Here is a 23,886-nt window from a genome sequence, read left to right as displayed (position 1 = left end):
ACTATGAACCATTACATAGAATTCCCAATCCCTATATTTTTGTCTGTCTGCATTTTTGATTTCCTTCACAGGCTAATTGTACAACATTTCAAAGTCCAATTCTTTTTGTACAGTAAAATAACTGTTAGGACATGTATATTTATATTGTATTTAATTTATACTTTAACATATTAACATGTATTGGTCAACCTGCCATTGGGGAGAAGAAGATGTGGGGAAGGAGGGGAAAAACTGGAACAAAAGGTTTGGCAATTGTCAATTCTGTAAAATTACCCATGCATATAACTTGTAAATAAAAAGCTATAATTTAAAAAAAAAAGAAAATTAATATTCAGTTTATGATTTTAAAAAAAGAATATACCTGGCTAAAGAGCAATAATTCGTGTCACTATAAACATTCTTAAATAGATTCATATGATGTTTTCTTTATACCTAAAAAAATGCAACATCATATAATTATCTAGTGAAGCAATATAAGTGCATATCTGGTCGAATTTCATCAGATTGTATGCTCCTTGAGGGAAGGATTTTTGTCTTTTTTTTTCAATTCCCAGAACTTAGCATAGTGCCTGGTATTGATAGATTTTTTTTTTGATTGATTGCTGGTATTGCCAGCAATTCCAGCAGTAGTCCAGTGGTCTGGGTGCTTTTGTGTGGGTAAAAGACTTTCAATCTTCTCAGTGGCTACCAGAGGGTTTTCACATGCCTGTGCTGTTTCTATACTGCAGAGCCTATGGCTTCAAGCTGTCATGTTGGTAGATATGAAATTAAACTAAGGAATGAAATGAAATATTACTCAAAATATTAAAATATAAAATCTACTTTCTCAAGTCTTTATGTCTGAACTCTTTAAAGACCCTCTCCTCATCTCATGTTTGGATGGCTTTAGAACCTCAACCTTGACTCAATTTTTTGAAAACCACTCACCCCATAGACACAACTCAGATACTTAATATACCATAATCATGTAGTTTATTGAATATATAAAAAAAAAGACAAAGGAAATGGTTCACATGTTCCATATGAAGTCAACTTCTCAAACTCTTCCCAAGTGCCCTGCTAGGTCTTTGAGGGTGGCTGGTAACATTGCTTAATTGCTGATAACCATAGATCATAGAAAGAAACATGGGAAGGTAAGTCAAGGTATGTGTGTATGTGTGTGTGTGTATGTGCCATGCTCATGTGCTTATGTAAATGTATCTGTGATATTATCTGTGGATTATGGATAGTAGAAAGCAGAAACACTAGAAAGGAAATCAGCCTTCACTCTCCAGCTCACCAGCCCAAAGGTAAGCCTATCTTGGGAGACTTCAAGATCTTTTTTTTGCATCCAGTCTCTGTCTCTGCTTCCAGTTCCCTACTGTCACTGGCTATTCAAGTTTCATGCCCTGTCACTTTCATTTTTAGCATCAAATGCTCTTTTCAAGAGTAGTGGAAGAAGAAACAGCTAGTCCTGCATGGGACTGTATAGATCTCATATGCTTCCATCTTATCAAGTGGTTTCTTCTCCAAATGGAGTAGGTATGCCATAAACTTCCTAGTGAGGAGAGAAATATAATGGTTAGAAAACACTTTGTCAGTCTCTTTCTCCCCAAATCATTATTTTTCAGGTTTCTAGAGAAAGATAATCAATTCAGACAATAGGACTATGTACAGGCTGCTGATTGTCAAATCACTGGGCTTAAACGTTTACCAAGTAATTTCCTAGAAAGGTTTTTGTTAGGTAAATATTATAATACTACTCCTCTCCCATTTTACACACATCAAAGAGCTGGGATTTTGCCCAGGTAGCAGGAATGTAGGACAAAGGTCTTCCTTTCCCCTCCAGTGATATTAAATGTTTTAAAGCTTAAAACTTCAGGGCAATATACCTGGCTCTGTATTAGTTCTTTGGGGCATGGTAAGAACTGAAAGGAATTCAGTGGCCCTAACTCAATCTCGAATAAAGGCAGGGGAGGAAAAGGGGAGAGAGAGTGAGTGTGCAGCAAGGTATTGATAGTCAACTGGCTGACCATATGGGTATCAGCTAGGTGTGGTCTACTTGACTAATGAGAAAATGTATTACATTAGTCACCTAAGTATGTTAACCCTGTTTCCCAGAAAATCTTAGAGGCCTGGGACAATGCAATGGTTAAAAAAATAAATTAATAGCATAAAAGTGCTACAATTAAAAGGAAGGGAAATTAGGAGCATTGATCATGCAAAAGTTCCTCTAATATGGAAATGCGGGCATATACAACACATACTTCCAGGTCTCTGGTCCAGAGAGAGACTCCACTGGGGAGATCAACTGTATGACCAAGGAACATGAGGAAAAAAAGGTAGGTGATTTCAAAAAACCAGTGCAATGAAAAAAAGTTCTGTGATTGAAAGGAGGGAAGACTAGGGGCACTGATCATCCAGAAGTTTCTTTTTCACTAGACCTAAAGCCTCCAACTTTAAGGGATAAAGAGGTCACACCTGAGGCCTCTTTTTCTTAGTTTCCCTGGGACTAGAACTCTGAAGTGGAAAGAAAGGGAAATGTGGTAGATCAAAGAAAGGAGAAGGAACTAATGACCTGAGAATGAGTGGATCCTGCCATAAATGATCTGGGCTTTGGAGATCCAGGACAAGGGAATCCAGGGCAGAAGGATCTGGGACGGGAAGGTCGGGAACTCAGGGATTCAGGTCCCCAAGAATCAGATCCTCCTGACTCTTGCAGAAGTCGTGACAGGTCCTCTACCAGGTGCCACTTTTCCCGTACTTGCTAAAAGCAGAATTAAAGAATGTATACTCAGATGAAATGGTAATTAAAGAGTGAAATCCTGCTTAATTTCCTACTGGGACAAGACTCCATTCATCCCTAGCTCATGGTCCCAACCTTAGCTCATTGTCTGCCTCAGAGCCCCTTCCATACCTGCCTCTTCAGTGCACTCACCCATTGCAGCTGTCTCCTCAGGCCCTTGATGGCCCTTTTATTGGCCCCAGATTGGGAGAGGCATGCAGTCAATGCAAGGCTTTGAGGAAACAGGAAAATAGAAAGTAACATATCTCATGCTTCATTCAGCTCTGGGCATATCTTCCTTATCCTTAGCTGCTTTTCCTTCAGCCCTCTCAACTCCTACTGCTGCAGCACACCCTTCCATCCATCTGAGTTCGCTCCAAATCTCCAGGTGCTGATTTGTATCCTATAAACATACTTTATAGATCCAGAAGTCCCTTTCTCTTAATGGTCAAAATCAGTCTGAAAAGTGTTTGGGAGCACCAGGCTACAAAATACAGGGAAGCCTCATTCTTCCTATCTCTTTTCAATTACTTAAAAAGTGGTCAGTGGCACTAAGCACAGATTTAGGATTTAGACTTGTTTCTAGAGCAAAGAACATTTTGCATGACTTTTTTTTTTTAAATGACTATAAAATCATAGATTTTAAGCTAGAAGGTACTTTAGCGGCCATTCCTCATTTTACAGATGAGTAAAATGAGGCCCAGAGGAAAAAAAAGGAAAAGGAAATTTCTAGTTTCCACTTCATACACACAAAAAAATCAACATCAGGGCAGCCAACATTGTAAGGATAAATAATGAAAACTGTGACTAGCTAGCTTAATTGATCTTCAAGTCATTGATCTTCATGAAAAAGGAGGAAAAATGGCTCTCTCCTTAGCTCTATAATTATTTCAGAATTCCTACATAAAATTTTGATCCTCTGTTTCTTTTCTGGTCTCTCTATATTTCCCATCTTCACATCAGACTGATTCCATTCATTCATTCATTTAATACTCATGTACCAAGCACCTACATATATGGAGCACAGTGTTGGAAACACTAGGAAAAATAAATAAGCCAGTTCTAGCTCTCACAGATGTACTACTAGCTCCCAGGTGCACTTGCCTTTTGTTCTTTGGCTCCTGCACCCCCACCCCTCCTCTGACTCAGAGATGGTACCTAAGTAAGATGAGGATGGGATACCAGAAAGCATTGGAACCAAAGTAGTGAAAGACTTTCAGGGCTGGTGGTGAGAGTCGCATGGCCAGTGCTTCTGGAACCACCTGCCAGGGCGCTGAGTAGTTGGAAAAGAGGCCGCAATTTTCAGAGGAATGGCTGTTTCAGGGGAAAAGTTAGAGAAGGGAGATCAAAGAGAATGGAGGAGTGTAGGTGCCTCCAGAAGGAAAACTCCTCCCCTCCCCCTGAAACTTCTTACCTGCTGATGACATAGAGAAGAGGTACAGTAGCCACAAGGAGGCCTAGCAGGAGGACCAGTTGGAAGAAGAAAGTGGCACTGGAGGCTTGAAAGAGGCGAGGGGAGGGCCTGCAATTTCTGAGGAGAGTGTACTATTGGGAGATGAGAGAGGAGAGGATATATCTCTCCAAGATTTAAAAGGCAGAATGAGCATAACCCAATGCTTACTGTGATTTCCCTGGCCAATGTCCTCACCCTTGCTAAAGTATCACAACTTGTAAATCTGACTTTTCTCTCCTTCTAAGGAGATTTTTATAGAGATTGCTCTCTAAGGAGAGCAATAACGAGGGTTGAACAACTAGGGCTTTGCTTCAGGGAGCCAACATAAAGAGGTTGCACTTTCTTTCCACTATTGCCTTGGAAGGACACTCTTTCTACCTCCTTTTTCTATCCTGTTGCCTCCTAGGATCTAGGTACTCATTGACTTGGGCAGTATTCTCTGAGAGACAAGATAACTGGAGTCTGTTATATGGATACTTATTTCTCAGTTGAATTTAGAATAGGAAAAAAATTGCATTTTAAGTTCTTATTTTCTCTTAACCTTAGGGATAATCTTCTCAGAGCTTCTATCTCAAATTTATCTGATCTCTGTGTGTATGTGTGTGTATTTCTCTACTGTTCCAGTAGATAGCACAGTAGATAGAACATTGCATTCTAATCATGTCTCAGACACTAGTTGTGTTACACTGGGCAAATCACTTAATCTAAGTTTCTTCAACTGTAAAATAACCCACTTGCAGGAGAATCAAAAGAGATAATATTTGCAAAATGCTTAGCACTTTATACTGCAACCTGGTTGGTACTATATAAATATAATATATAAATGCTTAATCTCTTTCCACTAATGGCTTCTTACCTTCTTGACATAAAAGGTGAAGAAAATAAAAATGCTGCTAAGCAGGGGAAGGAGGGGACAGTAGAAAAGGCCCATCCAGGTGACAGTCTGTCCAGCCACAATGTCCAGCACATTCTTGGGCACCAGAAATTCTTCTCTACCCAGCCAGAGCCAGAACTGGCCTGAAAGATTATCCACCAGCAGCCTGAAGTGAGGTGGTGAACAAGAGTACCACTGAATACTCTCTAGACAGCATACGTGCAAAAAAGTAAGAGATACTTATCTATTACTTAAAATCATGGAACTGCAGGATGTCAAAGCTCATGGAAGAGGACTTAGGCCTAAAGAAGACAAATACTTACCCAAGATCCAAAAAGGCATCTGCATACAACATAGAGTTTCTAGGGGGTAGTCCAGTTACTCTAACCTTTTTCTCATGCTTTTTGAACATATATTCTGTCTTTGTCTCTGTCTATGTCTCTCCCTCCCTCCCTTTCTCCCTTTCACCCTTCCTCTGTTCCCCCTCTCTGCTTTTCTGTTTCTGTTTCTCTCCCTTCCTCCCCTCCTCTCTCCCTCCCATTCACTCTCTTTCCCTTCTTTCTTCTCCTTCCTCTCCTTTTTCCCCTCCCTCCCTTTCTTTCTTCCTTCCCTAATATACTAATCACAGATACACACACACACACACACACACACACACACACACTGATCCAGATTTGTGATGCACATATACACACTTATGTATGGTGTTTTATACCTATCCCTATCTATACTGGTGAACACAGTTATGCACATATATGCACACTCCATTCTCATCACTCTCTCTAGCCCCTGACGCATTTTCCTTGGTATTTCCCCCTCATCTTCCAGAACAATGAGGACAGGGCTGGATAAAGGAGGCAGTGTTTCTTACCTCCTTGGTAGGGTGATCAAGAAAGCAAAGGCCAGCATGAGGAAGAAGTCAAATATGCTCAATTTGTATAACTCCTGACCCACTAAGTTCTCCCAGCACTGGAAACAGAAAACAGAGAGGACCCCAGTGACCCATACCCTTTCCCCCTTTTACCCTCTAGAAAAGGGCCATCCACTACCCTCAGGCATGTGTGGTCTGATGTTACATTCCCAACCCTGAAGGCAAAGTATCTGATTGGTCTGGTCAGTGATGGAGAAGGGAGGGGAAAGATCAGAGCCAAGCATTTCAGGGGTTATGCTAAAATATAAAGTCTCCAAAAAGGAGGCAGGGGAGCCAAAGGAAAATACAAAGGCTGGATCTGAGTCCTGTCACTGACCAGTTGTGATCCTAACTGTCCTGACTTCTGAGAGAAAGGGGGCAGCAGCCTAGGTTCCCCTCCACCTCAGCCTGAAGTGCTTGTCACCTGATTGCATGGATTATAATCATGAGGCTCACAACTGGAATGGTCATTTCTACCAGGACATTGCATGGTTTGTTGTCTCAGTGAAAAAAGGAACATGCCCAAGCTAGACAGCTTCAGAACCACGCACCTGTGGAAGTACAAATCACAGAGTAAAAAGGAGAGAATCCAGCTTATAGAGGTACCCACTGCATGCCCAGGTCATTAAGACTGAGTAAGCACAGACCTGGGGAGCACCTACTCTATGGAAGTGGAAGGGGAAGTCAGCATGGTCCTTCAGAAGTCTGCCATATCTAAGAGGGAGACCACTCATTTCAGCTTCTAGTGATCCTTTGAACAAGTTTAGGCAAGAATGCCCAAAGGTCTGGTCCTTATAGATGGATTAAGATCAACAGATCACATGGATGCGAACATAGAAAATTGTAAGAAATCTTATATTAGGTCATACTCATGGTTTACCCATGGTCTCTGACAATAGCATCCAGGAGTGTTCGGTAGAAGAATAAAGTAACTGTCATTTATGAAGTCAGCCTCTCAAGGAAGCTATTTCCAAGAAATGGGCAGCTTGAATAGTACTTTCTTCATCATGCTTGTATTATAACAGAGATAAAACCATTTTATATGTGAGAGATACTAATGCATATGCTTTTAATTGTTAACATGTGATAAGGGACCAAACAAGATGCTACTGGGAACATGTATGAACGAGAAGATAAAATATACATTAGTCAGAAAGACTGATGAGAACTGGGACATTTTAAGCAAAATGCATATAAGTATGCGCTCATTAGAACTTGTACAATTGCCCAGAAACCCTAAAAAAGAAAGCTAGATGCTGTTTCCTCAGTGTCCAGCAAAGCTGAGAGAGGATAGTTTCTGTATTGAATACAAAAATTTGTGAATGAAACTTATCTGAGAGGCAGGTAGAGAAAGACAGGTTGGGCAGAGCTAAGCTTGGAAAACTGGACAGAAATAATTCAGAACTCAATAAAATCTTGAGTACAATTTCTACTTTAAGGTAGATTAATATAGTCTCTAATTTTACCATGTATTTAAAATTTGCTTCTGTGTCTTACGTTTGTACTCTTGGATTCCTATGATCAAGTACTTTCCTGTTGCAATAAATAGTTGGTTGAGTATAATATGGTGAACTTACTCAACTTACTATTGAGGAATACAACTGAAAGGAGTGAAAGAACTGAAGTTCCAGTGTAATAATCTAAAAAGGAAATCCCTTAGATCCTTGGGTGATAGCAGTCACGAATTCAGGGAGCCTTTTTTTGGGAGGTCTCTTTGGCTTTGACTTAAAAACAGATCCACAGACACCAACATTTTGAACTCAAGCCTAGGGGTTTGTCCCTTACCAAGGTAGTACTAACCAGAAAAGGGTGAGATTGATCTCAGTGTTGGGGGGATAATTCTCCAGTTTGACCAGGAATCCAAATACCAAGGGCCCCAGACTGTTAACAAGGGAAATGACTCCAGGAGACAGATATTGAAGCAGCAAAGAGAGGGACTCCTAGTAGAAAAAAGAGATAAGGGGATAAGTTGGTAGGCAGGATGTCCACAGAAAGCAGATCCAGAAGGAAGGAAGGATTACTTTCATATAAGAATTCATTGTGTGTCTACACCTTTTACTAATTCAAATTGTAATCATTTCCATGCTTTGGTAGAAAGTCTTAAAAGAATTGCTATGGCTAAAAAAAAAAAAAAAAGAAAAAAATCAATACTCTGGTAATGATTATAATATCCACACTTAGCTCGTCTTTAAACAACTGATAAAAATTCTATCACAGGTCCCATACTGAGAGCTTTCCATTTTGGGAGGGTTTTTTATAGTTTAAACTTTTATGGTGTAACTTTCAAAATTCTTGGTATACATCATGCCACAATGAAGTAGCACAGGGATTAAACCGAGAATCCCCCATTATCATATTGTCATATAATTCTCTTATCATCAGTGGAGGCTGGTTCCCAGAAGAGGAGTGGGCTTATTTAACAATGGGTCCTCATGAAGAAGGAAAAGACCACTACTCAGAAAAGACCACTACTCACATCCTTGTAGTTCTGAGAGAATTTGGTGGCCCAATAGATGGCACTGATACCCCCAACCACGAGGAGTCCAATGCACATGTTGAGCCCTACATAAGAAAGAAGCTGCCGGGCCCTTTGCTTTCCTGTCTGCTGTTGTATCTGCAGAGCACGCTGCTCCTCCTGGAGCTCTATCTGGAATGGGAAAACAAGATGATAAAGGTGGGATGGGATGTTATTAGGGCAGGGGAAGGATGAGGATGGGAACGGTAAAAGGATTATGTTGTACCTAATATAGGCACCTGGTCACAGGGGATGAACAAAAGCAGAAAAGAATCATGTTTAGGGATAATGCAGAGATGTATTAAAGATACATTTAAATGAGAAATAGGAGTAGGGTCCTGGTGGAGGACATGGTCAAATGCAGTGTGTGAGACATTTCCTTGCTCTAAGACTACAATCTCAAATAAAACTTACCTAGCTCCCCCACCATACAGGCCTCTCATTGTTCCAGGTTCTTCACTACCACTCTTCATCCTAACTGAACGGAGGGCATATTTCCTGCCATTTACTCTCGGAATATTTTATGTCTTTTGTACAGATGCAAAAGTCACTAATCAGAGTCTAAGAAATCAGAACTTCTTCCTTCTTCTTGTGTCTTTTAGCTCTTAAATGCTCAGCCTTAATGGAGAATCTTCATCTCATACATACCCTGACTGAGATATCTGTGTAGATTAGCCCTCTCCCCCTCTTCCTTTGTTAAGCACTGTCCTCCCACCCCATCAACATCATAGGTCCCAGATACAGCACCTTGAACTCATTGCTGTTGCTGTGTTGCTTGATGATGGCAGCTTCCCGGTTTCGGATGCAAAAATCCCAAGAGACAAACACCTTACTGCTGAGTCGGGGCCTGTAATCCTTGCCCAGCAATTGCTTATGGAGCAGCCCTTTCACCATGCTAGACAGAAGAGGTATATATGTGTGCATGCATGTGTAGCATGTGTGTGCACATGTGCGTGTGCATCTTGGGAACTGGAGGAAGGAAGGGGGCAGAACAGTGCTCCAGATCCTCTCAAGCCCTTACTGACTCAGGGCTTTACCTTCTCTTCTTTACCCCAGAGACTAAGAGACACATGTTTGCAGCCCTTCTGGCCATTGAACAGAGATGGGGAGGCAAACATTCAGGGCACTGCAGGTAGACCCTGTGCTCACTGAGCAACCCTGAACAGAAAAAATACCATTGGTACAGACAAGTGGCTAAATGGAGCTAGGTTTTAGGAAAGAAAAGTAACCCAGATCTGGGGTGGAAGGATGGAGAAGTGAGGAGGGAACAAGAATTCTAATCTTACCGTCGTACGGTACCATAGAAGCAGAGAAGCAGGCAGGTTAGTGGACTGAGTAGGTAGGCCAGGCGAATGCTGTACTGGGAATCACTCTCTGGTCCCATTCGATATGAGCCATAAAAAAGGTAGGTATTGATGAAAGCCTGGGGAAAGGGTGAACGAGGAAGGGCAGATCCATCTCAGAGACCAAGAGATGTTCTCCCTGCTTATTCCCCAGTTTGATCATGATCTTTCTTTCTCAGTCAAGCTTTGAACAGGGTGTGATTTTCTTAGAAGGTAAGATAGGTGTACTGTGGGACCCAAAAAGTAACCTGACGTTTTGTTGGATGTTAAAAAAGATGAGAACATTCTGGCCTGAGACTTTGGACAAACTGGCCCAGTCTGGAAATATGTCTATGCTTTTTGGGACATCCTGATCCAAGATATCTCAAAAAAATTGGGGGCTCAGTTTGTTAGCCTAAAGGTGATTCCATCTAGATTTTCCTCTTTCCCTCCTCTTATCTTTTCTCCACTCTATTGTTCAGACAAGGTCACACTTACCCTCCCAGTGAAGATATCCCACAAGTGCAAATGGATCTGGTTCAGACCAGGCTGGGGTTCATGGCTGCTAGAACAAGGGTATGCTAGGAGAAAGAGGAGCAGGTTAGGTAGAAAACAGGGCCATAAGTATGGCTGGGTAATCAAAGATTTGCTCCAGGATGACACAATTCAGAGGGCAATGACAATATTTAACAGTTCTTTAGCAATGTAGAAACAACTGAGGTTAGTAACTAAGTTAAAAAAGGGAAATTATCAGGGGGTAGACCTTCCTTCTCCAAATCTGGCTGCCCTTCAGATGAGCTTCTCCTTATCCTGGCTCTGTCTGTTTCCCTCTCCTCAGTAGCCTCTCCACTATCAGCCTGTGCTTTGAAGTGTCTGAACTCTTACTACCACCCCAAACTCTCCCTATACAGCTGAATTTGTTTTAAGTTGATTTGAGGATACATTTTGTGCTGTTTGCCCTGGACAAAACAAACAAACAAACAAACAAAAAGCAGCAAATTGCTGGTTTGGGCTCTGAGTAGAATGGCACAAGTTTTTATTTATTTATTTATAATAATAATAGCTTTTTTATTTTCAAAATACATGTAAAGATAGTTTTCAACATTCACCCCTGCAAAATCTTGTGTTCCAAATTTTTCTCCCTCCTTCACATTTCCCCTCTAGACAATTAGCAATCCAATATAGGTTAAACGTGCAATTCTAAACATATTATCACATTTGTCATGCTGCACAAGAAAAATCAGGTCAAAAAGGGAAAAAAAAATGAGAAAGAAAACAAGCAAGCAAACAATAACAGCAAAAAAAGGTGAAAAATACTATGTTGTGATCCACATTCAGTCCCCATAATCCTCTCTGGGTGCAGACAGCTCTCTCCATCCTAAGTCTATTGGAATTAGCCTGAATCACCTCATTGTTGAAAAGAGCAAGTCTGACACAAACTTTTAAAAATGCACCCATGATCACACAGCTTCTCTACTTCCCCACTTTTCTAATATTACCTCACTAATTCTGATCTCTCTTACCCCAAAGGAGGTAGAGAAAGATTGACTAGGAAAAGTTAATTATCATAAATTGTTGAAAAATGCTCGGCCTAAGTAGAGTCTTAGAGCAAACCTCTCACTTTATAGTTGAAGGAATAGAGGAACTGAGATCCAGAAAGATGAAATGATTTATTTAGGCTATGCATCTAGTCAAGCTGAGAGCCAGAGCTTGAATGTAAGCCACCTCATTTCAATTCTCTATTATATCGTGTTGTCCTGTTAGTCAAAGAGATGTTATAACTTGATCAGTCTTATGCTTATATGCTCAGATATATGGGGACACATGACAAGATGAAAAGCAGCATTTTGGAACTGTCATGTAGAGAGCAGGTTAGGAGAACTGAGAATCGAGTACAGGGAATAAAATAATTCAAAATATTTTAACAGAAGTTCCTCAAGGGGAATTCCATAGCAATGAAATTATAGTTTGGTTATAGTTTTTTTTTTTTTAAAGTCACTTGGATGCAAATATATAACACCAAAATCTATTGCCCCCCCCAAAAAAAGTAAAAAAAAAATATGACATTTTCAAAAAATTTTAAATGACCACATGAAAATATATTCCAAATCATGAATAGTAAAGGGAAATAATTGGGTCTCTTCCAAGGACCATTCTGATCTGCTGAGTCTGGAGTTGCTGGGGACTCTCAAACAATAAGGATCTGGTCGTGAGGCGGTGCAGTGGATTGAGTGGTGGGCCTGGAGTTCAAATTCTGGCCCATAACATTAACCTATTTGCTTCAGTTTCCACACTTATACAATGGGGATTAATAATAGTACCTACACATTAATAATAGCACATATATTTGTTGAGGATGAAATAAAATAATTATAAAGTACTTAGCACAGTACCTAGCATATAATGAGCACAATATAAATATTTATTATTATTATTATTATTATTATATGGACAGGGCATTATATGTTACCCCACAGAAGGCTAGACCAATTCCTATAACTTGAGGTCACTAGACAAACATTCTTAGAGTGGGGATCTGATAATATTTTCCTTGATGCTATCCCATTACAAGTCAGGAACCAGGAGAGACCTTCTTCCCTGCCCTCCTCCAAATACTTCTTAATCTTGGTACTTGAGCAATTGCCCTCATGCCCTCTGCAGGGGTTCTTTTATTTTTTATTTATTTTTCCTACGGGGATTCTTAATCTGAGTTCTTTTAATTTATTTTTTAAAAAGATTTTTTGATAATTATAATATATTGTATTCATTAGTAACCCTTCATATTTTATTCATTTTCCCAAAGATTAAACACTTCTGCATTAGACTAATTTGACCTTAGTTCTGGGATATGTGGAGAGGAAGCTAATATCATCCCTTCCTACCCCGCATCAAAACAGAACATTGCAGAGCAGACCAGGTCAGGAAGGATACAACCTGAGATCAGGGTTTGGGAAATGAACTGGAAAGGCTGAAGCAGCTACTTACAGATATTGGAAGCAGGACCTGGGTCAGGTGACTGGAACCAAGCCAGAGGCAATAGCACTAAACTGGTGGTCAGAAGAAAGGTGAGCAGGTTGAGTACCATTAGGAAACGAAGGAAGGTGAAATAGGACTGGATCCCTGTGCCAAAGAGCCCTGTGGATCAAAAGGATGGAGAAGGTGACTTAGAACAGATTGAAAGGGTAGAGGCCCCAGGAACTTGCAGGAGTCAGTTTAACTTATGGAAAGTTGATTGTTACATTTTCAGGAAGACAACATGACAAATAGAGAAATACGTTTAAAAGGATTGCATATATTTAATCTTTATCAGATTACTAGCTCTCTGGAGGAGGAAAGAGAGAAAGGAGGGATAGAAAACAATTTAGAACAGTTTTACAAATATGAATGTTGAAAACTATTGTTACATATATTTGAAAAAACAAAATACTATTAAAAAAGAAAAAGAAAAAAATTTTGGTGTGAATACTGACTTCTCTGAAATCAGATATTGTACAAATCAGGGATTAATTTACTATTTTGTTGATTGCCTAGACTTAAGAAAGTGATGGAAAAAATGTTAATAATTCTGATTAAATTGAAAAATGTGTCATGTGTATATTGTATTTTCCACCCAAGCTGGTTGTGAAATATTTACCAATTAATCTCTGAGAAGCTACTGCAATGGGGAGGGCTTTTCATATTGAACTGTTGAGGTAGTTGCTTCCTACAAAGCATATGTGTATGGGAAAGAGAGTATGAGAAGAGATAGGATTTGAACTCCTGTGCCTCCTTTAGACTAAGGTTCTTTCAGAAGCCCTGGGTTTTGGAAGGCTTATGTCCATACCTGTTACTCTTCAGATTGAGGGTGGTAGGAGCTGGGGGAGAGGATAGGAAGGCATAGAGGTGGCCAAGGACTGTGTTCTACATGCAACACTATGCCCAGAGCGAGGCATGAGTGAGGGTCCAAAGTCATCCCTGTGATACTATAAGCTTGTAATGACAGGAACCATGCATAAACTTTGTGTCTCTTACACTTCCAGTGCCCAATATTGAGATTCACATACACAGAGCACGTTTGTTGTTGATTGGGATAGTGGGTGTAAATCTTGGACAGCATCATATGTATGGTCACCTTCATTTTCATATTGGTCACTTAAGATCAAAATAAGTAGGAAGAGTTACCCCCCAAAAAGGAAAAAAGGTTGTATGGGGTGGGCTCCAAAGCATAAGTTCAAGCTAGAAGGAGGGAGAGAAGGAGATAGGGGGAATCAGAGAGGGTAGTGGCAATTCACCTGTTTTCCTTACTTGACCATATGTGAACCTCAAGTCTCTGGGGCATGGAGTTAGTCCTGAGTTTACCTCCCCGAGACCCACTAGCAGGTGTGGGCAGTTTCCCTCAGGTTTGCTAGTGGGGATTTAAAATGAGGTTAGACTGGGACCATAACTCATCTCATGGGATCCAGAATAGCCACCTAGAGTTTCTCTTGCCTAATAAGGTTAGCTGTCTTGAGAACTGACTTTGAGGGGGTAGACTGAAAGGAGGAATCCAGACTGTGACTAACCTGGAATTGATCAACAGGATTTTTGTGTTGATGTTCCCCCATCATGTACAGAATTGGACATTGAGACTACCTCTCCCCTGTCTGACTGTAATGGCAGGAGGTGTGGGAAAGAAAATTAGAAGTATTAGGGGGGCTTTTTTTGGGGGGGGGTGAATCCTACCGCCAATCTCATAGAGGTCAGTCTTCCAAAGCCCAAAGATCCCCATAAGCCTATGGCCTAGATCCAAGAAATGCTGATGGACTTGCTGCCATTTCTTCTTCCATTGTTCCCCAAAAGATATTTTTATCCCATCTGGCTTCCGGAGGTGCCTGGGAGAAGGGGATGAAGGTGAAGGGGGCCATCTCTGAGGTTTCAGTTTCTTGCCTCTCACCTTCCTACATACTTTACCCACTTCTAAAACAAAGGTTCTGAAATTGTTTGACATCCACATGATTCTATGTTCTACCAAAAAAATCAGCTATTTGTTTCTTGAATGTGATATTTTATTTTTGACCTCCATACATCATCGGAATGGCCATCTGCCATCTGTAGAATGCAGTCCTCCCTCATCATTGCTTCTCAGAAATCTTTTCCTTTAAGGCTAATTGCTCATGGGTCAACTCCTTCATGAAATCTTTTCTGATTTCTATTTATTTACAATCTTTCACCTTGATTTCCCTGGTGCATGAGATTATAGAACTTAAACTAGAAGGGATCTCAGAAACCATCTAGTTCAATCCCTTCATTAATAGTTTCAGGAAAATGGGACCCAGGAAAATTAAATGGCCTGCCCAAAGACATAAAGGTAATAATTTGACAGAATTTGAACCCAGCTCCTCTGACTTTAGAATTTTTTTTTTTCTCACTATAATACAGTTCTTTTCTGTTGTATCTCCTAGGCAGAATGTAGGCTTTTTGAGGAAAATGAGTTTTGCTTTTGTTTCTGGCTCCCCAGGAACTTGCCTACAGAAGTTGCTTCATATAACTAAGCTCTGATTAATTTTAATAATGAAACCCCTAAAGTTGTTGCTTTCTTTGAATTTGCCCTACATATTTCTGTTGAGCCAGATGACCAATGGTCATGTTTTATACAAATACATCTTTGAATGGTATAAATTCAAATTCATGTGCAAAGGATTAATTATTCATCTTCCTTGAGACCTAACCATAAATGGTTATTGTTGAGCTAGCTGGTCATTTTAGGATTGGTGCCACAAGCTCCTTCCTTTATTCCCTGTTTCATTATCTATTTGCCATCCCTCTGTGCCCCATTTCTCTTTTTCTCATTTTCCTTCCTTTAAGCTGTTTAAACAGTTCCTCCACTTCCCATATACATTAGAGATGCAGGTCAATGTAATAGCAAAACCTCCTGGGCATTGTCCATGCTTCTGCTTGGGATTCCTAGGAAACTCACCTGATAAGCCGTTTATCCATCATGGCATAGGGCAGTGCCTGTAATGGTACTTTGCTGTTACATAGTCTCTCCATCTCCTCCTCCCAAAGCACCTCCCCAGGTGATAGAAATTCAAGAGGTTCTGGGTCTGATTGAGTAGACCTCTGCCCCGAGAGGAAAGAGGACATCTCTGTAGAAACCTGGACTCCAAAGGATGAAGAACCTGAGGAATATATAGAAAGTAGAATTACCTTCAGCATTTTGGAACTGTCATGTAGAGAGCAGGTTAGGAGAACTGAGAATCGAGTCCAGGGAATAAAATAATTCAAAATATTTTAACAGAAGTTCCTCAAGGGGAATTCCATAGCAATGAAATTATAGTTTGGTTATAGTTTGTTTTTTTTTAAAGTCACTTGGATGCAAATATATAACACCAAAATCTATTGCCCCCCCAAAAAAAGTAAAAAAAAATATGACATTTTCAAAAAATTTTAAATGACCACATGAAAATATATTCCAAATCATGAATAGTAAAGGGAAATACAAATTCAAACAACTCTGAGATTTAACCTGACTCCATGAAAACTGGCAAAAATGGGAGGAAAAAAAGATGAGAATAGTTAATGTTAGAAGACTGAAACTATTGTATCATTGGTAGAGTGGCGATGTGGTCCAATAATTCTGGAAATCAGTATGGAATTATGCAAGAAAAGTGACTGAACTTTCCTTACTCTTTGACTCAATAATTCCTTGCCAACCCCAACCCCACTGCTAACTGCTACCAACAGGTAGGGAAGCCTAAAAAGCCCTTAAAGTGCAGTACTCTTAGGGCACTGTTGATACTTTTTGACTCGTTCTAGCAGTCAGTATCCCAAGAAGTCATTATCCTCTTGGAAATTCAAACTGGCAATGCTTCTGTGGATGCTGTGACCTTTCCCACCTCAGCAGCCACAGTTATAGAAGACCTAGAAAACAAAAGTTCTTCTACTAGAGTTTTTTGCAGCCTCAGTAGAACTATGATGAAAGAAGATGCATTACCATTTGCTTTGCTGCTATATCCTAAGGATCATTTCCATCTGTCTTGGACTTGGAATACCTCCTGTATGTTGCTTTCCTCATTAGAGTGTGAGCTCTTCATTCATACAAAAATATTTCTAACAGCTTTTTTTGTAGTGACAAAAAACCGGAAACTAAGAGGATGCTCATCAATTGGAAATGGCTGAACAAATTATAGTACATAAGTGTAATGACATACATTTATGCTCTAAGAAATGATAAAGGGGATGGTTTCAAAGAAATCTGGAAATAATTGTATGAACTGATACAGAATGAAGTGAGTAGAAAGAGAACAATTTAAATAATAGCAACATTATAAAGGCAAACAACTGTGAAATCTTAAAATCTTTGACCAAACACCAGTCCCATGGATACATGATGAAACATGCTAGAATAATGGAACTCACAATGCAGATTGAAATGTATTTTTTTGGACATAGTGAATAAGGGAATTTGATTTGCTTGACTATGCATTCTTGCTACAAGAGTTTTTTTTCCCTTCTTTTTCATTGAGGGGTGAAGGAGGGAGGACGAGAAAATAAATTTTTGTTCATTGAAAAAAATTCAATTTACAAAAAAAGAATGTGAGTTCCTTGGGAGTAGAGACCATCTTGACATTTTTATTTGTATTTACATTGCTCAATAAATGCATAATAAATCCTTGTATTTTATTCATTCCTTCAGTTAATTCCCCTAATAGGTATATATCCCAACTAAGTCAAGAAAAACAGAAGTTTCATATATAACATATTCCTAGAAACCCTTTTCATGGTATTAAAGAACTGAGGGGTGGGGAAGATGGGAAATGGCTAAAAAAAAATCAACCCCAAGAAGTAGGGAAACTTTACTGTATGTCAGCCATATTAATGCTGTGTTAGATTATTCAAAACAACTAGATAGTACGTGGTTGTAATATTGCTGTAGGATAGGAAAAGATGAGTTGTTAGATTTTGAAAAATATGGAAAAGGGGAAGCTAGGTGGCGCTGTAGACAGGGCACTAGCCCTGAAGTCAGGGAGGATCTGCGTTCAAATTTGATCTCAGACACTTAACATTTCCTAGCTGTGTGACCCTGGGCAAGTTACTTAACCCCAACTGCCTCAGCAAAGGAAAAGGAAAAAAAAAAAAAATATATATATATAGATATAGATATGGAAAACCTTGGACCTAAGAAGGATGATGTTATCTACCTTCAGAGAAATAGAGGACAAACAAGAATAATACAGCCTTACATAGATGTATATGAATGTATATGTGTATATTGATCTGTGATTATAGGTATCTATGTACATGTATGTGTATATCCATATGTATGTTTGTATGTGTGTGTGTATGTATACAGAAATATGTCTGTGCTTAACTAACTAGGGGAAATGGAGTGGGAGTGAGGAAAGGGGAAAAGAAAGAGGGGGAAGGAATAAAGTAAAAGATACAAAGTAGACATCCAAAAAAAAATCTACAAGGAAGCAAAGAAAAGATCGATAGTTCTGAATACAATGTTTTCTATTATTACACAAGCTTTCTTGAAATGGAAATTTATTGTTATATATTTTGAATCCTCTCATATTCTGCTATGCACATGACAATGTTTTTTTCTTTTCTTTTTTTTCTATTTTGTATTTGTATATTTGTATTTTGTAATGTATCAATAAATACATTTTTAAAAACCTAGGATATATTAATGTAATGAAATATATTTATACAGTAAGAAATGACACATGAAGAATTCAAAGAAATGTAAGAAGATATGTCTGAATTAATGAAGAACAAAGCCAACAGAATCAAGGGCACATTACCAACTCTGACAGCAATAATATAAATGGAAAGATCACTAAAGAAGGTAGGTACTCAAATGCTTATTTTCCAACTGTCAATAGAAATGCCAAAGAAGAAATAACAAAACACACTTCCTTCTTTCATGGGTCAGCCATTACAACTGTAATCATTGTGGCCATTCTGAAAAGTTTGTTCTTCCTTTGTACTTTTCTATCTCAGTTTTCATTATATGAATAGTTTAGAATTTTTTGGTAATTATGCTAACTTTCCTTCATTGAACTGTATACATACATTTATAGTCATATTGGTAAATTGAAACCTTTCCTCCTTAGAGTATTAGTATCCTTATTAAGTTTTTGTTTTCTACCCAGACTTCTATCTAAGGCAATATCCATAAGTAGAATCCAAGGGAAAAGGTATATAGCTTTTTATTGTTCTCCCTGGAGGTCCAAGTCTTTGTCCTGGGCAAACTAGTTAGAGACTAAGAAAAAAAAACTAGTTAGGATACTTTGTTTTACCTAATACCCATGCAACTTCATTATTTTTCACCTTAATCCTTAAACTTTTGGAAAGAACTGACCCTATTTCCAAAATTGAAATTTTCTTTGTTACCAAGAGAATATTCAATAAGGAAGGGGATTGAAAATGACTATGATAAAATACAAAAGGTATCAGTAAAACTTTTTCTATATTTAGAAACTTTCTTAAAAAAAAAAAAGTCACGATCACATTGCCTTCAGTTTCTCCACCTTTAAGTTGAGGAGAAAGGGCTTTGAGATTCTAATGCAGACAATGCTAGATAGGAACTAACCAAGTTTTGGAGGCAAACGAAAAAACCAGAAGCCCAGAATTCCCAGGGGCAGCAGGATCTGGGGGCTGTCCTTTGGATGAGGGTAAGCATCTTCCTACTCCCTTAACTCAAATTTTCTCTTTAGGGATGAAACTTAGATATCCTGAGAAATAGAACAAAGATACAAGGAACCTGTGTAATATTGTAGACAATGTAGAGTACTGGGTCCCCAGAATATCAAGGATCCTTCTTTTCTTGGGGTTCACCCTTCCCAGGTTCCAACTCTGCTTTTTTTCCATCCCTCCAACCTCTCCCACATTAATCTTGTTCCAAAAATAAGTCAGGAAAATGGAATGAATTGAAAGATACCTCTCCCTTCTTCTGATCTCTCTCCTCCAGACTCTTTACCTCTGCCAGCTGAAAGGATATTTTCTTTTTGCAGTTATGTCGCAGAAAGGATCTTGAGCTGAGATAATGGTATTTGAGACTTAGGTGGGGGATTCTTTGTCTCTAGATCAAAAGTTGACTTGTTCAGATCTGACCACGCTGGGGTCCTAATCTTCCCATTTGCCAATCTCACAGTTCCCTCTGAACAGCCTGAGCAGCCCTTGTTCTAGTGACTCCCTTGTGCTTCTCCTCTTGTCCCCATACTCACAGTATTTGCTTCGTTCTTTCAATACAGCCTGATGCAGTGCTCTCTCTGTGATAACATGTCTGCCTTACTCTGATGAATTGATAGTAAACTGGGAGTGGAGGAAGGTGAGGGTGGGAGGAAAGGGGGAAACAGGGGAATATCACGTGACAGGAACAACTTGCCCCTGGGCCTCAGTCTGTCTCATCCCACAGTCCCCCTCTCCTCCCCCTCCAGTTTCCTCTGAAGCTAAACCCAAATCTAGAGATTGAACAGAAACTAGCGAGCAAGGGAGAGCTCTAGCTCATTTCCTCTGACAAGAATGTGAATAAGGAGCATCTTGCCCCCAAAAGGTTCAGTGGAGAAACAGGTAAGGTGAGTAGCAGGGAAAAAGGAGTAAGATTGCTGGGGACAAGAGAGGTTGCATGGCAGGACTATGCAACCTAGAACTGGGTAGTTTTAAGGAGAAAGAAAGACTAATTTTTGTTGACTCAAAGCTGGAAGGAGGCTTAAAGATCGCATAATCTAGGGGGTTCTTCATCTTCTGGGTCACTCGGATCTCATGGGCAGAAGCCTTTGGAGAACTCTTATCAGAATAATGTTTTCAAAGGCATAAAGTGGATAGAATTACAAAAGAAGTTAAAAGTAAGTGAAAATAAAGATGTGAATTGTTCCCCCAATATACAGATGCTCTGAAATAAGAAATTTTACAGATGAGGAAATTGAGATTCGGAGATATGAACTAATTAGTTCAAGGTTATATAGGTAGTGATAATAGAGTTGGGGTTTGAACACAAACCTTAAGTTTGAACACAAACCTCTCACTATTTCTAAGGTAGGGGTAGACTGAGGGGAAAGACATAGATGGGTTTTAAAGAAACACATCCCATCTTTATTCTAGTGCTTAAAGTTCTCTGCTCCTTTTCCCTCTCTGCTCATAGAGTTTGAATATCCTCAAACTGGGTCTATAATTGGAATCTTCAGCTCCCACAGTGCAATTTGCAGCCTAGACAGGTAAGGCAACAAATCTGCCTACCTCTGGAAGCCTGTGACAGCCACTGACTGTTCTAGTTGTTTTCTCTTTGATTTGTGTATGGTTTTATGATAATGAGATTTAGTATTAAAAGGGACTTTTCATCTAATCATATCTCCTCATTTTACAGATAAAGAAACTGAGGCCCATATTGAGTATGCCATACCTGCCCTAGGCTCTAGTCTGCCCCCAGAGTTTGCTCTGGGGATCCAGGATGGGAAGGAAACTTTGGTCTCTGGTGCCTCTAGAATAGACTGGTGTTATTAACCTTTTTTGTGTTACATGAACCTCTTTGACAGTCTGGTGATTCCTGGAGTAATTCCTTTTCAGAATATTGTTTTTAAATACATAAAATAAAATGTATAGAATTATGAAGGAAACTCATTATATTGGAATATAGTTATCTGTATCTGTATAAGTATATATGTACATATGTAAATAGGAAATATAGTTATCTATATATATTTGTACATATATAAATATACATAAACACACATCTGTATATACACACATGTATACATGCAAGTTCCTGGACCCCAGGTTGAGAATCCTTGCTTTCAAGTAGGGTTTCTTAAACTTTTTCATCCAAGAAATTTTTAATGCAATTTTAGACATATAGGTAATATAAAATAGGTATACAAACCAAACACTTATTGATAAATCATAAAATTTATCTTAAAGCAATTCTTTGGTATACATATAATTAAGGACAAAAGGAAATTTGTATACCAATAAGATATATTTTGGTGGAATATTTGATAGTTTTTGCTGTTGCCAAATTTTTCACAATCCCCACATTTAGTTATTCGACCCCATATGGGGTTGTAAACCACAGTTAAAGAAGTTTTGCTCTGGAGAACAACTGGAAACAATATTCTTTCAACAGTTTTCATCTGAGGGGGATGGGTAAGAACTATGGTCCTCCTTATTAGCAACTACTAACCAGGAAGGCACTGGAAAGTGTTGATAACAACAGTGTCATTATTTCTTAAAAATATTTTGACAATGCTTTTCAATTATTTTCCATTTTCATTAATGGTATCATCATTCTTTCAGACCCCAGGCCAGACACCCCAGAATCTTTGAATGCTATTTCTCTTTCATCCCTTAACTTCTTTCTTTCTAGTTCTTTCTTTCCAAGAAGTGTCTCTCACATGTGTCCCTTCCTTTCCATTTTTGCTGCTACAATCCTTGTTTAGCTTGTAATCTCCTCATGCCTTGTTCTACTGTTATTGCTGATTACAGTTAAGCTCCTAACGAATCTCTCTGTCTCTGACATCTTCTCCATTCCAATCTCCCTTACACATAATAGGATATTCAAAGGTTTTTCATTTTTCTTGTGCCCCTAAACTGTTTAGTAATCGTCAGTGACTCCACATGGATAACTGTCTAAGTTTTGTTATTAATGTTCATTTTTTTCAGTAATATCCAACTCTTCATAACCCCATTTGGGGTTTTCTTAGCAACAATACTGGAATAGTTTGCTATTTCCTTCCCATCTCATTTAACAAATGAGGAAAATGAGGGAAACAGAATTAAGTAACTTATCCAGGGTCACACAGCTAGTAAGTGTCTGAGGCCAGATTTGAAGGCAGGAAAATGAGTCTTCTTCACCCCAGGTCTTGCACTCTATCCACTGTTCCACCTAGCTGCTATATTAGTCTAAAACCCCTTTATGATCTGGCCCCACCCTACCTACTCAACCTTATTTCCTACTTACTCTTCCATTTATTTCAAGTCAAGTTTTTTATTAAATAACTGTTTTGTGAAAGACAGTACTAGTGCTGTGAATTCCATGATGTCCCTTCTTCCCTTCAAGGAGCTTATGTTTTATGAACTATCATAACCATTCTGTGGTTATGATCCGAATACTATGGAACTTGTAAAAAAACAAGAAAACTGAAAACTTTAAAGAGCAGGCTGCTTTAGGGTAAATGCCTATTTTACTTCCAAGTTGGTGCAAACTAATACCCCCAAAATAGAGAAAAATGAGTTATGAATCAAAATTAGACACTTGCTGTCATTTTGAATAAGTTGCTGATATATATATATACATATATATATGTATATATATATATACATATATATATATATATATATATATATCTGACAATTTCTCCTCTGTAAAATGCAATGAAGAATGTTGGACCCTTTAATGTTCTACCATTTTCCAGGCTTATTTCTGATGTATTTGCTTGTGTGTTGCTCTACTTGTCAGGCACTGTCTTTCTGTTACTTTCCATTCACTGAAATCATGTCCATCTTGACATGTTGCTTTTTGTCCATGAAGACTGCAAAATGTACTGACTTTTCCTCATCTGGACTCATAATGTGCTTATTACCATGTTTTGACTCAATAGAATGAATGTAAATTACAATTGTTTTTCTGGCTAAAAACTTTGAGTCTTCTCCTCATGAATTGACAATTTTTGTGATGGTAAACTAGGCCATCTTTTGTCTCAATTCTTATCTAGCCCCAGGAATGGATGTTGCCTCAGATTAACTGAGACTTGGAAAAGAACTTAATTAATTAATATATTTTTGGTAAATAGTATTTTATTTTTTCCAAAAATATGCAAAGATAATTTTCAACATTCATTTTTAGTTTTTTTCTTATTTATTTGCTATTTTATTTTCCCCCAGTTAAATGTGAAAACAATTTTTCCTCAATAATATTTTATTTTTTCTAATTATATGTAAAGATAGTTTTCAATATTTATTTTTTCTCCCTTTCTCCTTTGCCTCCTTCCTCTCCAAGACAGCAAGCAATCTGATATAGATTATATACATCATATAATTATATATGAATATTTGGATAATACAGATTAATCATGATTATACATGACTGT

General features: G+C 38.7%; 2 protein-coding genes across 8 annotated transcripts in view; one reads left to right on the top strand and one right to left on the bottom strand.

The window, feature by feature from the left end:
- Nucleotides 1–955: 955 nt before the first annotated feature.
- TMC8 (transmembrane channel like 8) lies at nucleotides 956–20,169 on the bottom strand. 5 transcript variants are annotated; one of them, XM_023502659.2, is made up of 18 exons: nucleotides 20,029–20,168; nucleotides 19,743–19,839; nucleotides 15,774–15,975; nucleotides 14,540–14,688; nucleotides 12,824–12,973; nucleotides 10,337–10,419; nucleotides 9,803–9,939; nucleotides 9,264–9,411; nucleotides 8,478–8,648; nucleotides 7,802–7,941; nucleotides 6,426–6,552; nucleotides 5,963–6,060; nucleotides 5,074–5,257; nucleotides 4,179–4,309; nucleotides 3,923–4,078; nucleotides 2,918–2,996; nucleotides 2,558–2,746; nucleotides 956–1,537 (listed from the first exon to the last, which is right to left on the bottom strand). In XM_023502659.2, the coding sequence occupies exons 3-18, from the start codon at nucleotides 15,938–15,940 to the stop codon at nucleotides 1,493–1,495; spliced, it is 2,154 nt and encodes a 717-aa protein (XP_023358427.1). In that variant the 5' UTR covers nucleotides 15,941–15,975; nucleotides 19,743–19,839; nucleotides 20,029–20,168; the 3' UTR covers nucleotides 956–1,492. The 5 variants fall into 5 exon arrangements, with proteins under 5 accessions (XP_023358427.1, XP_023358431.1, XP_023358428.1 ...); XM_023502663.2 differs by having other exon boundaries at nucleotides 3,947–4,078; nucleotides 19,743–20,169; XM_023502660.2 differs by lacking the exon at nucleotides 19,743–19,839.
- Nucleotides 20,170–20,223: 54 nt separating this feature from the next.
- Nucleotides 20,224–23,886, top strand: part of TMC6 (transmembrane channel like 6) — a 63,547-nt gene continuing 59,884 nt past the window's right edge. Inside the window, exons 1-2 of one of the 3 annotated variants that reach the window (XM_023502652.2) lie at nucleotides 20,224–20,374; nucleotides 20,946–21,018. The gene's annotated coding sequence lies outside the window, so the exon portion shown is untranslated. Of the gene's footprint in view, nucleotides 20,380–20,945; nucleotides 21,019–23,886 lie in introns of all 3 variants that reach the window. The other 2 variants (XM_012548631.3, XM_023502654.2) reach the window with 2 other exon arrangements.

Source organism: Sarcophilus harrisii, chromosome 4, assembly GCF_902635505.1.
Source record: "Sarcophilus harrisii chromosome 4, mSarHar1.11, whole genome shotgun sequence".
NCBI lineage: Eukaryota > Metazoa > Chordata > Mammalia > Dasyuromorphia > Dasyuridae > Sarcophilus > Sarcophilus harrisii.
This window is presented reverse-complemented; position numbering and strand designations above follow the sequence as displayed.

Bases quoted from the DNA above. Each gene is read 5' to 3' on its own strand.
- TMC8 (XM_023502659.2), bottom strand. From the start codon at position 15,940: ATGTCCTCTTTCCTCTCGGGGCAGAGGTCTACTCAATCAGACCCAGAA. The intron at 14,689-15,773 runs GTGAGTTTCCTA...CCCTTCTCCCAG, and splicing joins ATGGATAAACGGCTTATCAG to GCACCTCCGGAAGCCAGATG. The intron at 1,538-2,557 runs GTCATTAGTTCC...TCTCCTCACTAG, and splicing joins CAGGATCCACTCATTCTCAG to GAAGTTTATGGCATACCTAC.